Below are 14,240 nucleotides of genomic sequence, written 5' to 3' on the forward strand. Positions count from 1 at the left end.
GTAATCATCATACCTCACCACTCCCTCTCGAATATGGTTGAACACATGTCTAGCCATCCGGAAGCGTCATCGAAAAAGCTTGGCATTGTAGAGTGGAGACGTGTACTGAAAATAATAGCTATAAAGTAGGCAATGGCCACTCTCTCTATTACGATTCAACGCCAGAGCATGTCCTTGGATTGACTACCTAAATATTGGCCGCATCCTAGAAATGTGCTCATTGACGACCATAATAGCAACCATAAAGTCCTCATCTTCGGGCGATGAATCATCCGATGGACATATGATGTTGTTGGAAAAAAAACTCATCATCACTATCGGCCATGGTACCTTGTGGGCAAAGGGCCGAACACATTTCGGGTGGCAACGGAGTTGGGCGTGGTAGAGCCGCGATTGGTCAAGGGTAGCATGCCAGTCGACGTCTACACCCTCCGGTGGTGCCCGTGTAGGTGAGGGCGGTGTCGACGACCCTTGACATGCGTCCCTTTTCCTGCTACGACGACGGCGATGAGCAGACACATACGCCGGCTCTCGGTGGACGCGGCGGCGGTGAATAGGTTGGTGGATGCGACGGCCGTGCCTAGGCGTCGTCGTGGCCGGAGCTGGGTGACGGCGGCAAGGTCGAGGGAACGAGTAAGGAGGGGGGAAGTGAGGAATAATCGCCGCTGTGCCACCGATGGACAGGTCAGCGGATAAGGGCGGGGTGTCGCTCTGAATCGCGACGGACAAAAATACGAACACCCGTCCATCTACGTCGGCGCATTGGGGCGTGTTTTCGGTTCGCTCGGACCCACACAGGGCGTCCCCGCTCCTCCCCGCTCGGGGTTTTTTTTAGCGGTTCCTCCCGCTCGGGTGCCCCGCGCCGTTCACGAGTGCAGGAAAAGGAAGCCGCAGTCGAGAAAAGCCCACCCGTCCCGTCCCGGCCCGGCCCGGTTGCAGCACTAGATAGTACAAAAGGGCCTGGCTGAAGCTCAAAGCGAGCGCACGCACGATGAAAGCGTAAAAGCCAAGGGAAAAAAAGAAGGCAAAAAGAGAGAGAGGGGGGAGGCACCAAAATACCACTGCTGCTACGTTCCCCTCTCCTTCCTTCCTCCACCGCGCCGAAACCCTCGCCGCCGCCGCCCTCGGATCCCTCGCCGCCGCCGCCCTCGGATCCCTCGCCGCGGCGGTGATCACCGCCCCGCCTCCCGGTGGCCGCGGCGGGGACGCGGGACCCTCCCGCCGCGCCATGATCTCGCGCCTCCACGCTCCGGTGCCCCGCGCCGCCCTCCAATGTGAGCCCCTCCCCCTCCCCCCTCCTTCCCCGCCGCGACCTAGGGTTCTCGCTCTCTCGACAAGGCGACCGAGCGGGCGCGCTTCCGTGCTTGCTCTGCTTCTGTTGGACTCTCTTACTACTTGGCACGCCCTATTTTCCTGCGATTTCCCCCCGTCTTTACCTATTATTGGAGGATTCCTGGGGCGTCTTCCGCTGGCTGGGTTGGAATTTGATTTCTTGTCCTCCTTTCCCATCCGGGTTTCTTGCAAGCCTTCTTGCAAAGAGGCCGCGACTTTTACTGCGCAATTCAGAGTTAGTCCAAAGCCGGGTCTTTTTTTAGTCTTTACGCGCATTCCGCTCCAGATTCTTTTCTCCCTTTTCTCGATGCGTTTCCGTACGCTGGTATATGCAACCGGAATTCTACTAAACCCTACTCAATTCATGTCTGCAATCTTTCACAGAGGAAGGAAGAGACAAGGAGACTCTCCCTCTCTCTTTCATGCAGCCAGGGATGGAGTCCCTCCAAGGGAAGGAGAGCAATGGCGCCGTTCCTGACTGCAATGGGGCTGCTGCTCCCCCTGCCAAGCAGCTGCCGGAAGGGGCTGACGCCCTTCGCTATGCCAACATCCTACGGTCACGCAACAAATTTGCTGATGCTCTCCAGTTGTACACTACCGTTCTTGACAAGGATGGAACGAATGTGGAGGCCCTTATCGGAAAAGGGATCTGCCTCCAGGCCCAGAGCCTGCCAAGGCAGGCCTTGGATTGCTTCACCGAGGCTGTCAAGGTCGATCCCAAGAATGCCTGTGCTCTCACGCATTGTGGGATGATATACAAAGACGAAGGTCACTTGGTTGAGGCCGCAGAGGTATGGAGCAACATTTAATCATTTGTTATGTGCATTCTCTCATCTATCTGCTGGCTTGCTGGTTCTTGTGAGCTGTGTCTCAGAAAAAGCAGACTTTTTTTTTCATAGCATTGTTGTTGTTATTGTCGTGAACAGCTAAACACCGGAAATCTTTGATTGAGTATGTGCCTCGAATCTGATCTATTCCTCCATGTTGACCTGAATGGATGATCCGGCGTTAGTATGTTTCCTGAAATTTAGTTTTTTTTGTTCTGCAGAATACAAGTTAGATCTAAAAGTAAGGGCTATTTACGAACTTCCGTTTTACGCTAAGTTTGTCCAAATTAACCTAGCCATCATTGTGTCCTGTGTATGTATAATCTCTTGTGTGACGGAAGTACTGTTTAACAGTCTAGCTGATGTGGGTAGAAAGCACACAAGTGTTTGCTAAATCAGGGCAGATGACAACTGCAGTAAAAGAAAGCAGGATTCTGCTTGGAATGTATATGCATACTATTTCTCCCTTAGAGAACTCCAACCCCTTATATTTAGTGTGATTATAAGAAATTTTAACCAATCTTAGTTCGTTAGGTTAAAACATCATATTGTCCAAAACTGTTAGTAGGGACTGTACACAACGCTTTTAAGTTTTTTGTTGTTTTACTGTAGCTATTGTGTTGTACAAATTTTATGTTCTAATGGAGGAAAAACAATCTGGAACAGGCTTATCAAAAAGCTCGAAGTGCGGATCCTTCCTATAAAGCTGCTGCGGAATTTCTTGCTATTGTTTTGACCGATCTTGGAACTAGCTTGAAGCTTGCAGGCAATACAGAAGATGGGATTCAAAAATATTGTGAAGCTCTTGAAGTGGATAGCCACTATGCGGTACAATCATCAACTCTAGCCGTTATTATTTTTGTCTGTCAATTTAGCATTCTGCTAATGTATACACCTGATTTATGCAGCCTGCTTATTACAACCTTGGGGTGGTTTATTCGGAGATGATGCAGTTTGACGTAGCTCTTACTTGTTATGAAAAAGCTGCATTGGAGAGACCATTGTATGCTGAAGCTTATTGCAATATGGGGGTTATTTACAAGAATCGGGGAGAGCTAGACGCAGCAATTGCCTGCTACGACAGGTAAATTTGCCATTATTTTGATATGAATTGTGCCGATATTCATAAAATAATCTACAACAAGAACGTGAAGTTCACCCGTGGCATGACCTTCCTGTACCCCAGGTGCTTGACTATTTCCCCCAACTTTGAGATTGCTAAGAATAACATGGCAATAGCACTAACCGACTTGGGTACAAAGGTGCGGACTTGTCCACTTCTACTGTTGTGTAAATTCTACCGCTTACCATCATTTTTCATTTCTGTTCTTTTACCGACTGTAACATGGCCTTCAAAGAGGATCATATATTCCTATTCCATTGTTTACTCCATGCTATACAGAAGCTCAGCTGCAATTGCATTCTCTTTTGTATACCTTTAGTTGTCTACTAGATAATTGCCTGTGCGTTGCAATGAGTGTAAATATTCTTTAATATGTTAGCCCATGATTACCTTCCATATTAGTGTGATTATCTAAATAATTGTTTATCAAATCATGCCCATGATTTACCTACCTAAATAACTTTTAGGATTTTATTTGGTAATCACTTAGTAAGAACTTATTGTCTTGCCAAAGAAAACATATTTTTATTTGGTAAGTCAATAAAAGACGAGGGAATGGGGAATGTTGGATGAAGGACGAGGTGGACGACAGAACCTTACATCCTTTTTATGTAGGAGAGATAGTACTGACACCTTTTGTGACTGGTTAAAGGCAACTGTTTGTGTTTGATTAAGGCACAACCTTTTTTAATATTAATTATCATTTTAAACATCGGAGATGCTCAGGTTAAAATTGAAGGTGACATCAATCAAGGCGTGGCATATTACAAGAAAGCTCTGTTCTATAATTGGCACTATGCTGATGCAATGTATAATCTTGGTGTTGCATATGGTGAAATGTTGAATTTTGAGATGGTGAGTTACATGAAAATTCCATCAATTTGGTTCTACTATTAGCATTCACTTTTGGCTGACTTAATCAACTTGTGATTTTTATGAAGGCTATTGTTTTTTACGAACTCGCTCTGCACTTCAATCCTCGCTGTGCGGAGGCATGCAACAACCTGGGAGTAATATACAAGGATAGGGATAATCTCGACAAAGCCGTTGAATGTTATCAAGTGAGCGTATGCAATTCTGTTCATGTTTGTTAGAGTCGTGTTTACTTATTGCCTGTTTCCTTCTTTTTTTTTGTAGATGGCCTTGTCAATTAAGCCAAATTTCTCCCAGTCATTGAATAACCTTGGAGTTGTCTATACGGTTCAGGTATGTTCTTCTACCATTATTGATTTCTTACATTCTTACCGTGGTTGACTGGTTACATTGCATTTTTAGCTTACTGAAATACATTTTTCATATTTAGGGCAAGATGGACGCTGCTGCAAGCATGATTGAGAAGGCCATACTTGCAAATCCCACTTATGCTGAAGCATATAATAACTTAGGTAATGAACAATCAACCTCTGTCATTTTAGATACTTAATATTAGCATGTCATTTGAAACATGTTCCAGCTAAGAATCCATGACGGCTCTGTGACCACCAATCATCTTTTATAGTTGTACCATACACGATGAGGGTACATTGATGCATGTATTTAGATAAAAACAAACATCATACAGGCAGTATTGAACGATGGACGGTGCACAAATGAGTAGCATTGAACAGTCAGCTATAAAATTGTATTCCCTTCGTTCACTTTTATAAGAGGTTCTAACTTTTCCCTGAATCAGATGTGTATATAGACGCGTTTTAGTGTGTTCACTCATTTCAGTACGTCTAGTCCATATTGAAATATCCAATACATCTTAATTCAGAACGGAGGTAGTAGTAAACAGGGGACAGGGTGGCCATTAGGGGTTTGCTAGTTTTGTCGATTTCATTGGACTTGCTGTGGCCTTCCAAAGTGTCAAGGAACATCAGGATTTATTTTAATTTGTTTTGGAAATCAAAATTCCTCAATATTCCCCAATGTGTGTACCTCCTACTTGTCCACGAGTAATGGGTACAACTACAAGTACGGAAGCTTTGCAAAAATTATTTTCTTTGAATATTCTTTTTAACATCGATTAGGCGTTTGCGAAGTGACTGACAGTTCACGATTACCTGTCATAGGTGTTCTTTACAGAGATGCTGGAAGTATTACATTATCTGTACAGGCATATGAAAGATGCCTTCAAATTGATCCTGATTCACGAAATGCTGGTCAGGTACTTTGTTAGGCCTCAAACTTGTTATTTAAACTATCTTCTGTACTCTTGTATGTCGCTATATGAAACTGTATAGCTTACATTCTCTCCTTACATGGTCAACTAACAGAACAACTCTTTGCAGAACCGTTTGCTTGCATTGAACTATATCGACGAGGGCTCAGATGACAAGCTTTATGATGCTCACAGGTCAGTTTATGCACTGTTTGCAATGAAAGTGCCATTTCTATCTTACCATGATCATGTATTTTTTTATGGCATTTATACTATCAGTATTAACTCAATATTTTGCAGGGAATGGGGAAAGCGCTTTATGAAATTGTATGCACAGTATACTAGTTGGGATAACCCAAAAGTCGCTGATCGTCCACTGGTCATTGGTTATGTGTCTCCTGATTTTTTTACTCACTCCGTGTCCTACTTCGTTGAAGCCCCCCTTACACACCATGATTACACAAATTGCAAGGTGGTCGTCTATTCTGGTGTTGTGAAGGTATAGACAATTTGTTCCTTGCTAGCTATTCTGGATTTTGGGCACTCAGTGACAATCAACTTATTTTGGCTGACTTGCCTCATTACCCCTTTAACTAAACAAAAACATTAATCTGGTGTCCAACAGCTAGAGAATTTATCTATCAAAATTAGTTTGGTAACACGAGATATACAAACTAGAAAAGAAGTAACTGCAATGTAAAGCTATCAAGGTGGATCTGGGGTTATCTCATCATTTATCCTTCTGTTCACACACTTTGCTCTTTTTTTCTGATCATATTTTTATTATTGATGATTCTCTAGGCAGATGCCAAGACCCTTCGATTCAAGGATAAGGTGTTAAAAAAGGGCGGGGTCTGGAGAGATATATATGGTATTGATGAAAAGAAGGTTGCTACCTTGGTCAGAGAGGATAAAGTGGATATACTTGTGGAACTTACTGGTCATACAGCAAATAATAAACTAGGAACAATGGCGTGCTGTCCTGCTCCTATTCAGGTATTTGTGTTCCACGTGGCATTTCAACGACTTAAATTTATTTTCAGAACACCTTGCATATGAGCAGTTATGCCTATTATTATGTTCTGGGAGCTTCTATTTGTCCCTTTCCATCCCTATCCACTCAAATCGTTCCAAGTAGTTCATGATCAATGAGTCAGTTGCTATCTGACTGTTTTGCTGAGAAGGGCATTTCTAACTTGGGTATGTATGTCCATACAGGTTACATGGATTGGTTACCCTAATACGACAGGTTTACCAGCAATTGACTACAGAATAACAGATTCATTGGCTGATTCTCCTAATACAAACCAGAAGTATGCCAGATGCTTTTCTTGTAGTTATTATGTCATGCAGTTTCTCCCTATGCGTCTAGAACCCTCATAGTAACGACTGTCTGCAGGCATGTTGAGGAGTTGGTGCGCCTTCCTGAAAGTTTTCTTTGTTACACTCCTTCTCCAGAAGCTGGGCCAGTTTGCCCCACACCAGCAATTTCAAATGGTTTCATCACGTTTGGTAGTTTTAACAATCTAGCAAAGGTGCATAACAGATTTGAACGCTTTATTTAACTTCATTGAATCACTCTGTTCATAAAGTTATTTTTGGCAGATCACACCGAAAGTTATGCAAGTTTGGGCCAGAATATTGTGTGCAGTCCCTAACTCGCGGCTTGTGGTTAAGTGCAAGCCATTCTGCTGTGACAGTATCAGACAGAAATTTTTATCGACACTTGAGGAGTTGGGTTTGGAGTCTCTACGAGTTGATTTACTACCACTCATCCATCTCAACCATGACCACATGCAAGCATATTCCTTAATGGACATCAGGTGAGAAGTTGTTTCACTTGTAATATAGTTGTGTCATATTTAGGATCTTCTATGCCAAGTCTTACATGTTTGTCAGGGTGTGCGTTTATATATAAACTTTAGATCCATGCCAATAAATATCATTATCCTACATTGATCACTGCAATTCCTTACTATTTTCGCGAATATTCAGAAAATGTGTTCTCCATTATCGGTGTTCCTCTGAAGCTGACTGAACTTCCATTTGTGTTTTTGCAGCCTAGATACGTTTCCATATGCTGGGACTACCACTACATGTGAATCTCTTTACATGGGGGTTCCATGTGTTACAATGGCTGGTTCAGTTCATGCTCATAATGTTGGTGTTAGCCTACTCACTAAAGTTGGTACGTTCTAACAATAGGCGGACATGAATTTTTATTTATTTCTCTCCTGCCTAGTTATTTATTTTTCCACCGTCTAGATTCTGTGTGACTTATATCTGTTATCATGGAACCTAAAAAAGGGGACCTGTATATTGTTGTTATATAAACATATGGAATTGTCTGACTGAGAATTATTTGTTGCAGGGTTGGGGAGGCTGGTTGCCAAAACGGAGGACGAATATGTTAGCTTAGCACTGGGGTTGGCATCAGATGTGAGTGCCTTAGAAGAACTGAGGAAGAGCCTCCGAGAACTGATGATAAAATCACCAGTCTGCGACGGAGAGAGTTTCACACGGGGCCTGGAATCTGCATACCGAAGCATGTGGCATAGGTACTGTGATGGGGATTCACCAGCTCTCAGGCGCCTAGAGGTGCTGGCGGGCGAAGACTTGGACAAGACGGCTGTGAAACATGCAGATCTTAAAGCACAGAGAGCGAATGCTACTGCTGAGGAAGATAATCAGTCCCCAATAAAGAAGGTTGACGCCACGTCCAAGGGAGGTGAGCCCCAAATAATGGTGAACCATGTGAGTTCTCCTGAAGGTAACCAGGCTCTCGTAACGGCGAAGGCGCAGCCCCAAATGATGGTGAATGGTGTGAGTTCACCTCACTCGCCTTCGGGGAGATGCGAAGCAAATGGGCATAGCAGCCGATGACCAATGGGAGGCTCCATTGATGCAGGCACACACTGATGTATTATATAGGTTGAGATTTGCCATTGATGTATCATCACAAAGTCGCTGCTGGGGGTCATTATAGGTGTTCTGGTTGTTGACCTCGGAAACGGATGTGGTTCTGAAACACTGGTGGCCCCTGACTTGTAGCAGATGTAATATAATTCGTGGGGGATGCTTAGTCTGATTTTTAGATCAAGGTGTATGAGTAAAGAGTATATGCCAAGTTGAGTTGGCATGGTAGAAACAGAGAGAAAGGCGTTGGTTGTATATGTAGGAACAGCTTCTAGATTCTCTAAAATTTAACTGAGGCTATTTCAACTGTTTATTGGCAGGGTGGAGCTGCGGACATGGTTTTGGTTTCTGTTGGCCTCATGTAATTAAAAGCTTTGCGATCTCGCAGAATGATAGCAAAACTCATGTAAAACAGGAGTAAATTGTAAAAAAGAGTTAAATATATCAGGGGTGCCTAAACTTGTCCCGTGCGCGTGCTAGCGCGGCAGTGGCCCATGTGTCAGGGGCTGCGTGCGCACAGGCGTTGAATGCCCCGCTCCTGAGGAATTATTTTATAGAAACCAACCTTGAGTTTTATTTAATCATATAGAGAAAGTCCTGAAGTATAGGGTATGCTAGATAAAAATAAAATGGAAAAATAACGTGGAGTTTCAAACGAGGCACCTCCTGGTCAACTACCGGCACGATCCAGCCACACAAGTGAACTTTGCTTTCCGAAAGAATATTAGCAAGAAAGCTATTGTAGACTAATTGACGCGTTTATCCATCATTTATTTTTTATTTATTACCACTGTTTATTTTTTTACTTTTTCCAAGTTCATGTTTAGTTTTATGACACGCAAAATTTCCCATATAAAATACAATAATTATCAATATGAAATTACTTTATATTTTCAAATATTTTTTCTTCTTTTGTTATCGTGTACTTTGAAGAGTTAAAATAATTTTTTTCAAAAAATTATGTCGATTTAAATAGTTCAACCCATATTAAATACTATTGTGTAAATTCATATATATTCATTCCGCACCAGAAGCAAACACAATTATAGCGTTTCCAAGTTCATGTTTAGTTTTATGACACGCAAATTTTCCCATATAAAAATACAATAATTATCAATATGAAATTACTTTGTATTTTCAAATCTTTTTTCTACTTTTGTTATCGTGTACTTTGAAGAGTTAAAATGAACATTTTCAAAAATTTATGTCGATTTAAATAGTTCAACCCATATTAAATACTATTGTGTAAATTCATATATATTCATTCCGCACCAGAAGCAGACACAATTATAGCGTATCTTCACTCTATTTTTAGAATACCCAATTATTAAAAATTGGACAACTTTGTATTTTGTAAACTATTCAACATGTATTAAAAATTATTGTCTAATAATATTAAATTCTACAAATGTATCCAAACATGTCAACCATGTTTGTAGAAATATAAGGATATTCAAAACAATTTTAATATGCGTTGAACATTGTCTAAAAACATGTTGAGCCTTTTGTAAAATACACATTGTCAATTTTAATGCATGACAAAGAGTTTTCAAAAACACTTATAATTTGTTAATACATGTGAAACATTTTCCTAAAACATGTTGAACATTTTTCGAGTGCACTAAAACTTTCTTCTAAGTTTATGGCAGTTTGTAACTTTTTCTAACATTTATTTTTTCAAATAGTAAAAAAAATATAAACACGAACTTGAAAAAGTAAAAATAAAACTTGTGCGGACCCATAGGAGCGCCATATAGAAACAAAATCGCTTGAAGAGGTACATAGCAACCACGACGTATTTTAAGAGCACGGTGGCCACTGAGCACATTTTTTTAAAGGGTAAAAACCGGCACTTAAAAGTTACCATTTATTTATTTTTTGACAAAAAACATATGCATGTGCTATAAGTGACTGTCAAATTTCGTCTGAAATGATGTTATATTATACGCTGCAATAAAGACAAAAATCCAGCAAAAAAGAGCTGATTTTTGCATGTATTTGTCTTTTTCGTATCTCTCACATACAAGCACCGATTTAGATGAAAATTCACACCATAGATTACACTTCTATATGTGCACATATAAAAAAAATCGAAATTTTTGAGCTAAAAAATCCGTTTCTTTAAACTTCAAAAAACGGGCACAATATGCCCGTGCTGTGATGACCTACAAGTATAGGGGATCTATTGTAGTCCTTTCGATAAGTAAGAGTGTCGAACCCAACGAGGAGTAGAAGGAAATGACAAGCGGTTTTCAGTAAGGTATTCTCTGCAAGCACTGAAATTATCGGTAACAGATAGTTTTGTGATAAGATAATTTATAACGAGTAACAAGTAACACGTGTAAATAAAGTGCAGCAAGGTGGCCCAATCCTTTTTGTAGCAAAGGACAAGCCTGGACAATTTCTTATATGAAGGAAAACGCTTCCGAGGACACATGGGAATTATTGTCAAGCTAGTTTTCATCACGTTCATATGATTCGCGTTCGGTACTTTGATAATTTGATATGTGGGTGGACCGGTGCTTGGGTGCTGTCCTTACTTGGACAAGCATCCCAATTATGATTAACCCCTATTGCAAGCATCCGCAACTACAAAAGAAGTATTAAGATAAACCTAACCATAGCATGAACATATGTATCCAAATCAGCCTCTTACGAAGCAACTCATAAACTAGAGTTTAAGCTTCTGTCACTCTAGCAACCCATCATCTACTTATTACTTCCCAATGCCTTCCTCTAGGCCCAAACAATGGTGAAGTGTCATGTAGTCGACGTTCACATAACACCACTAGAGGAAAGACAACATACATCTCATCAAAATATCGAACGAATACGAAATTCACATGACTACTTATAGCAAGACTTCTCCCATGTCCTCAGGAACAAACGTAACTACTCACAAATCATATTCATGTTCATAATCAGAGGGGTATTAATATGCATATAGGATCTGAACATATGATCTTCCACCAAATAAACCAACTAGCATCAACTACAAGGAGTAATCAACACTACTAGCGACCCACAGGTACCAATCTGAGGCTTTGGGACAAAGATTGGACACAAGAGATGAACTAGGGTTTGAGAGGAGATGGTGCTGGTGAAGATGTTGATGAAGATTGACCCCCTCCCGATGATAGGATCGTTAGTGATGACGATGGCGATGATTTCTCCCTCCCGGAGGGAAGTTTCCCCGGCAGAACAACTCTGCCGAAGCCCTAGATTGGTTCCGCCAAGGTTCCGCCTCATGGCGGCGGAGTTTCTTCCCGAAAGCTTGCTTATGATTTTTCTCGGACGAAAGACTTCATATAGCAGAAGATGGGCACCGGATGCCTGCCAGGGGGCTCACGAGGCGGGGGGCGCGCCCAGGGGGTAGGGCGCGCCCCCACCCTCGTGGCCAGGGTGTGGGCCCCCTCTGGTATTTTCTTCGCTCAATATTTTTTATTATTTCCAAAAATGACTTCTGTAGAGTTTCAGGACTTTTGGAGTTGTGCAGAATAGGTCTCTAATATTTGCTCCTTTTCCAGCCCAGAATTCCAGCTGCCTGCATTCTCCCTCTTCATGTAAACCTTGTAAAAGAAGAGAGAATAGGCATAAGTATTGTGACATAATGTGTAATAACAGCCCATAATGCAATAAATAACGATATAAAATCATGATGCAAAATGGACGTATCAACTCCCCCAAGCTTAGACCTCGCTTGTCCTCAAGCGGAAGCCGATAACGATAAATATGTCCACATGTTTAGAGACAGAGGTGTCGATAAAATAAAATACGGACATGAGGGCATCATGATCATTCTTATAACAACAACATATATATATTGTCATATGATTTCTTATGCTCAAGTACTAATCTATTCACAATGTAAAGTATGAATCAGAAGCTTCATTGAGAACTAACAAACTAAAATCTCAGTCATTGAAGCAATTGCAATTTATCATAACATCGGAAAGAGTCAATATAAGAGCTTTTCAGCAAGTCCACATACTCAACTATCATTTAGTCTTTCACAATTGCTAACACTCACGCAATACTTATGGGTATGGAGTTTTAATCGGACACAGAGAAAGATAGGGGCTTATAGTTGCCTCCCAACCTTTTACCTCAAGGGTAATGTCAACAATAATAATTCATGCTAACTTACATCCAATTGGATCAATATATCAGGATCTTTCCAACACAAGGTGCTTGCCAAAGGATAAAATGTAAAAAGGAAAGGTGAAGATCACCATGACTCTTGCATAAGGGTAAAAGATAAAAGTAAAAGATAGGCCCTTCGCAGAGGGAAGCAGAGGTTGTCATGCGCTTTCATGGTTGGATGCACGAAATCTTAATGCAAAAGAACGTCACTTTATATTGCCACTTGTGATATGGACCTTTATTATGCAGTCCGTCGCTTTTATTTCTTCCACATCACAAGATCGTATAAAGCTTATTTTCTCCACACTAATAAATCATACATATTTAGAGAGCAATTTTTATTGCTTGCACCGATGACAACTTACTTGAAGGATCTTACTCAATCCATAGGTAGATATGGTGGACACTCATGGCAAAACTGGTTTTGAGGGTATTCGGAAACACAAGTAGTATCTCTACTTGGTGCAAAGAATTTGGCTAGCATGAGAGGGAAAGGCAAGCTCAACATGTTGGATGATCCATGACAATATACTTTATTTCAGATATAAGAAAACATAACCCATTACGTTGTCTTCCTTGTCCAACATCAACTCTTTAACATGTCATATTTTAATGAGTGCTCACAATCATAAAAGATGTCCAAGATAGTATATTTATATGTGGAACCTCTCTTTCTTTATTACTTCCTATTAATTGCAACGATGACCAAAACTATGTTTGTCAACTCTCAACAACTTTTAATCATCATACTCTTTATATGTGAAGTCATTACTCTCCATAAGATCAATATGATCTCTTTATTTCTTTTTATTATTTCTCTTTTCTTTTATTCCCTCAAGATCATAGCAAGATAATCAAGCCCTTGACTCAACACTAATCTTTATTATATATAGCTCACAGACTCGATTACATAGAAGGATCATAAAGCAAAACTCAAAACTAAATCACACTAAAACTTTATTCTACTAGATCAAGATATTACTAAAAGGATCAAACTAAGAAAAATGGTAAAGATAGGAGTGTGATGGTGATACGATACCGGGGCACCTCCCCAAGCTTGGCAGTTGCCAAGGGGAGTGCCCATACCCATGTGATTATGTCTGTTTTGCTGGTGAAGGAGATGGAGGTGATGATGGATAGTCGCACATCGAGCGTAGGAGGTCCTCCAATTTGCAGATAATGCCCTTGAGTGCGATGGTATGCTCCTTCAACAAAAAAAATTCACGTGTGAGATATTTGTTTTGTATACGAGCTAACTCAATCATCTTGAAAGCTTCAATCTCAGTTGGAGTAAAGAGAGGTGGAAGGATGTCTTCTTCTTCTACTGCCGGCGCTTGATCCTCCTTGGCCTTCTTGATTCCTTCATCCTTGTTGACCTCCACGGGTTCTTCTCTCTTCAGCTCTATCTTCATTAGCCAAGCATCGTTGCCCTCATTGTTGGAGGAGGGGGACGACATGATGCCTGGCCTTGACAACTCTGACAGAAAACAGCTCGAAACAAGAACAGAGGATAATTGCGTGATACGGTGGTCAAAACCTTCGGGAGATTATATAATGAATTTTTACCGACCAAAAGAAGTATTGTGCAAGAAAACGGAGTCCGGAGAGCACACGAGGTGCCCACGAGGCAGGGGGGCGCGCCTCCCACCCTCGTGAAAGCCTCGTGTCCTTCCCGGACTACTTCTTATTTTCTTAAATATTCCAAAACAGAGAAAAATTGCCATTAGAACTGTTTTGGAGTTGGTTTACTTACCGT

The 14,240-nt window shown here is 41.3% G+C and overlaps 1 protein-coding gene across 1 annotated transcript; it reads left to right on the forward strand.

The window, feature by feature from the left end:
* The first annotated feature begins 978 nt into the window (after window positions 1-978).
* LOC109763129 (probable UDP-N-acetylglucosamine--peptide N-acetylglucosaminyltransferase SPINDLY) lies at window positions 979-8,654 on the forward strand. The gene is made up of 18 exons (XM_020321985.4): window positions 979-1,274; window positions 1,717-2,123; window positions 2,826-2,987; window positions 3,068-3,243; window positions 3,346-3,421; window positions 4,009-4,137; window positions 4,224-4,343; window positions 4,420-4,488; window positions 4,586-4,667; window positions 5,337-5,431; window positions 5,556-5,620; window positions 5,726-5,924; window positions 6,227-6,421; window positions 6,644-6,738; window positions 6,825-6,960; window positions 7,031-7,248; window positions 7,486-7,613; window positions 7,797-8,654. Exons 2-18 carry the CDS (start codon window positions 1,755-1,757, stop codon window positions 8,306-8,308), a joined length of 2,826 nt encoding a protein of 941 aa, XP_020177574.1. The 5' UTR covers window positions 979-1,274; window positions 1,717-1,754; the 3' UTR covers window positions 8,309-8,654.
* Window positions 8,655-14,240: the final 5,586 nt, after the last annotated feature.

This window comes from Aegilops tauschii, chromosome 6 (genome assembly GCF_002575655.3).
Source record: "Aegilops tauschii subsp. strangulata cultivar AL8/78 chromosome 6, Aet v6.0, whole genome shotgun sequence".
Lineage (NCBI taxonomy): Eukaryota > Viridiplantae > Streptophyta > Magnoliopsida > Poales > Poaceae > Aegilops > Aegilops tauschii.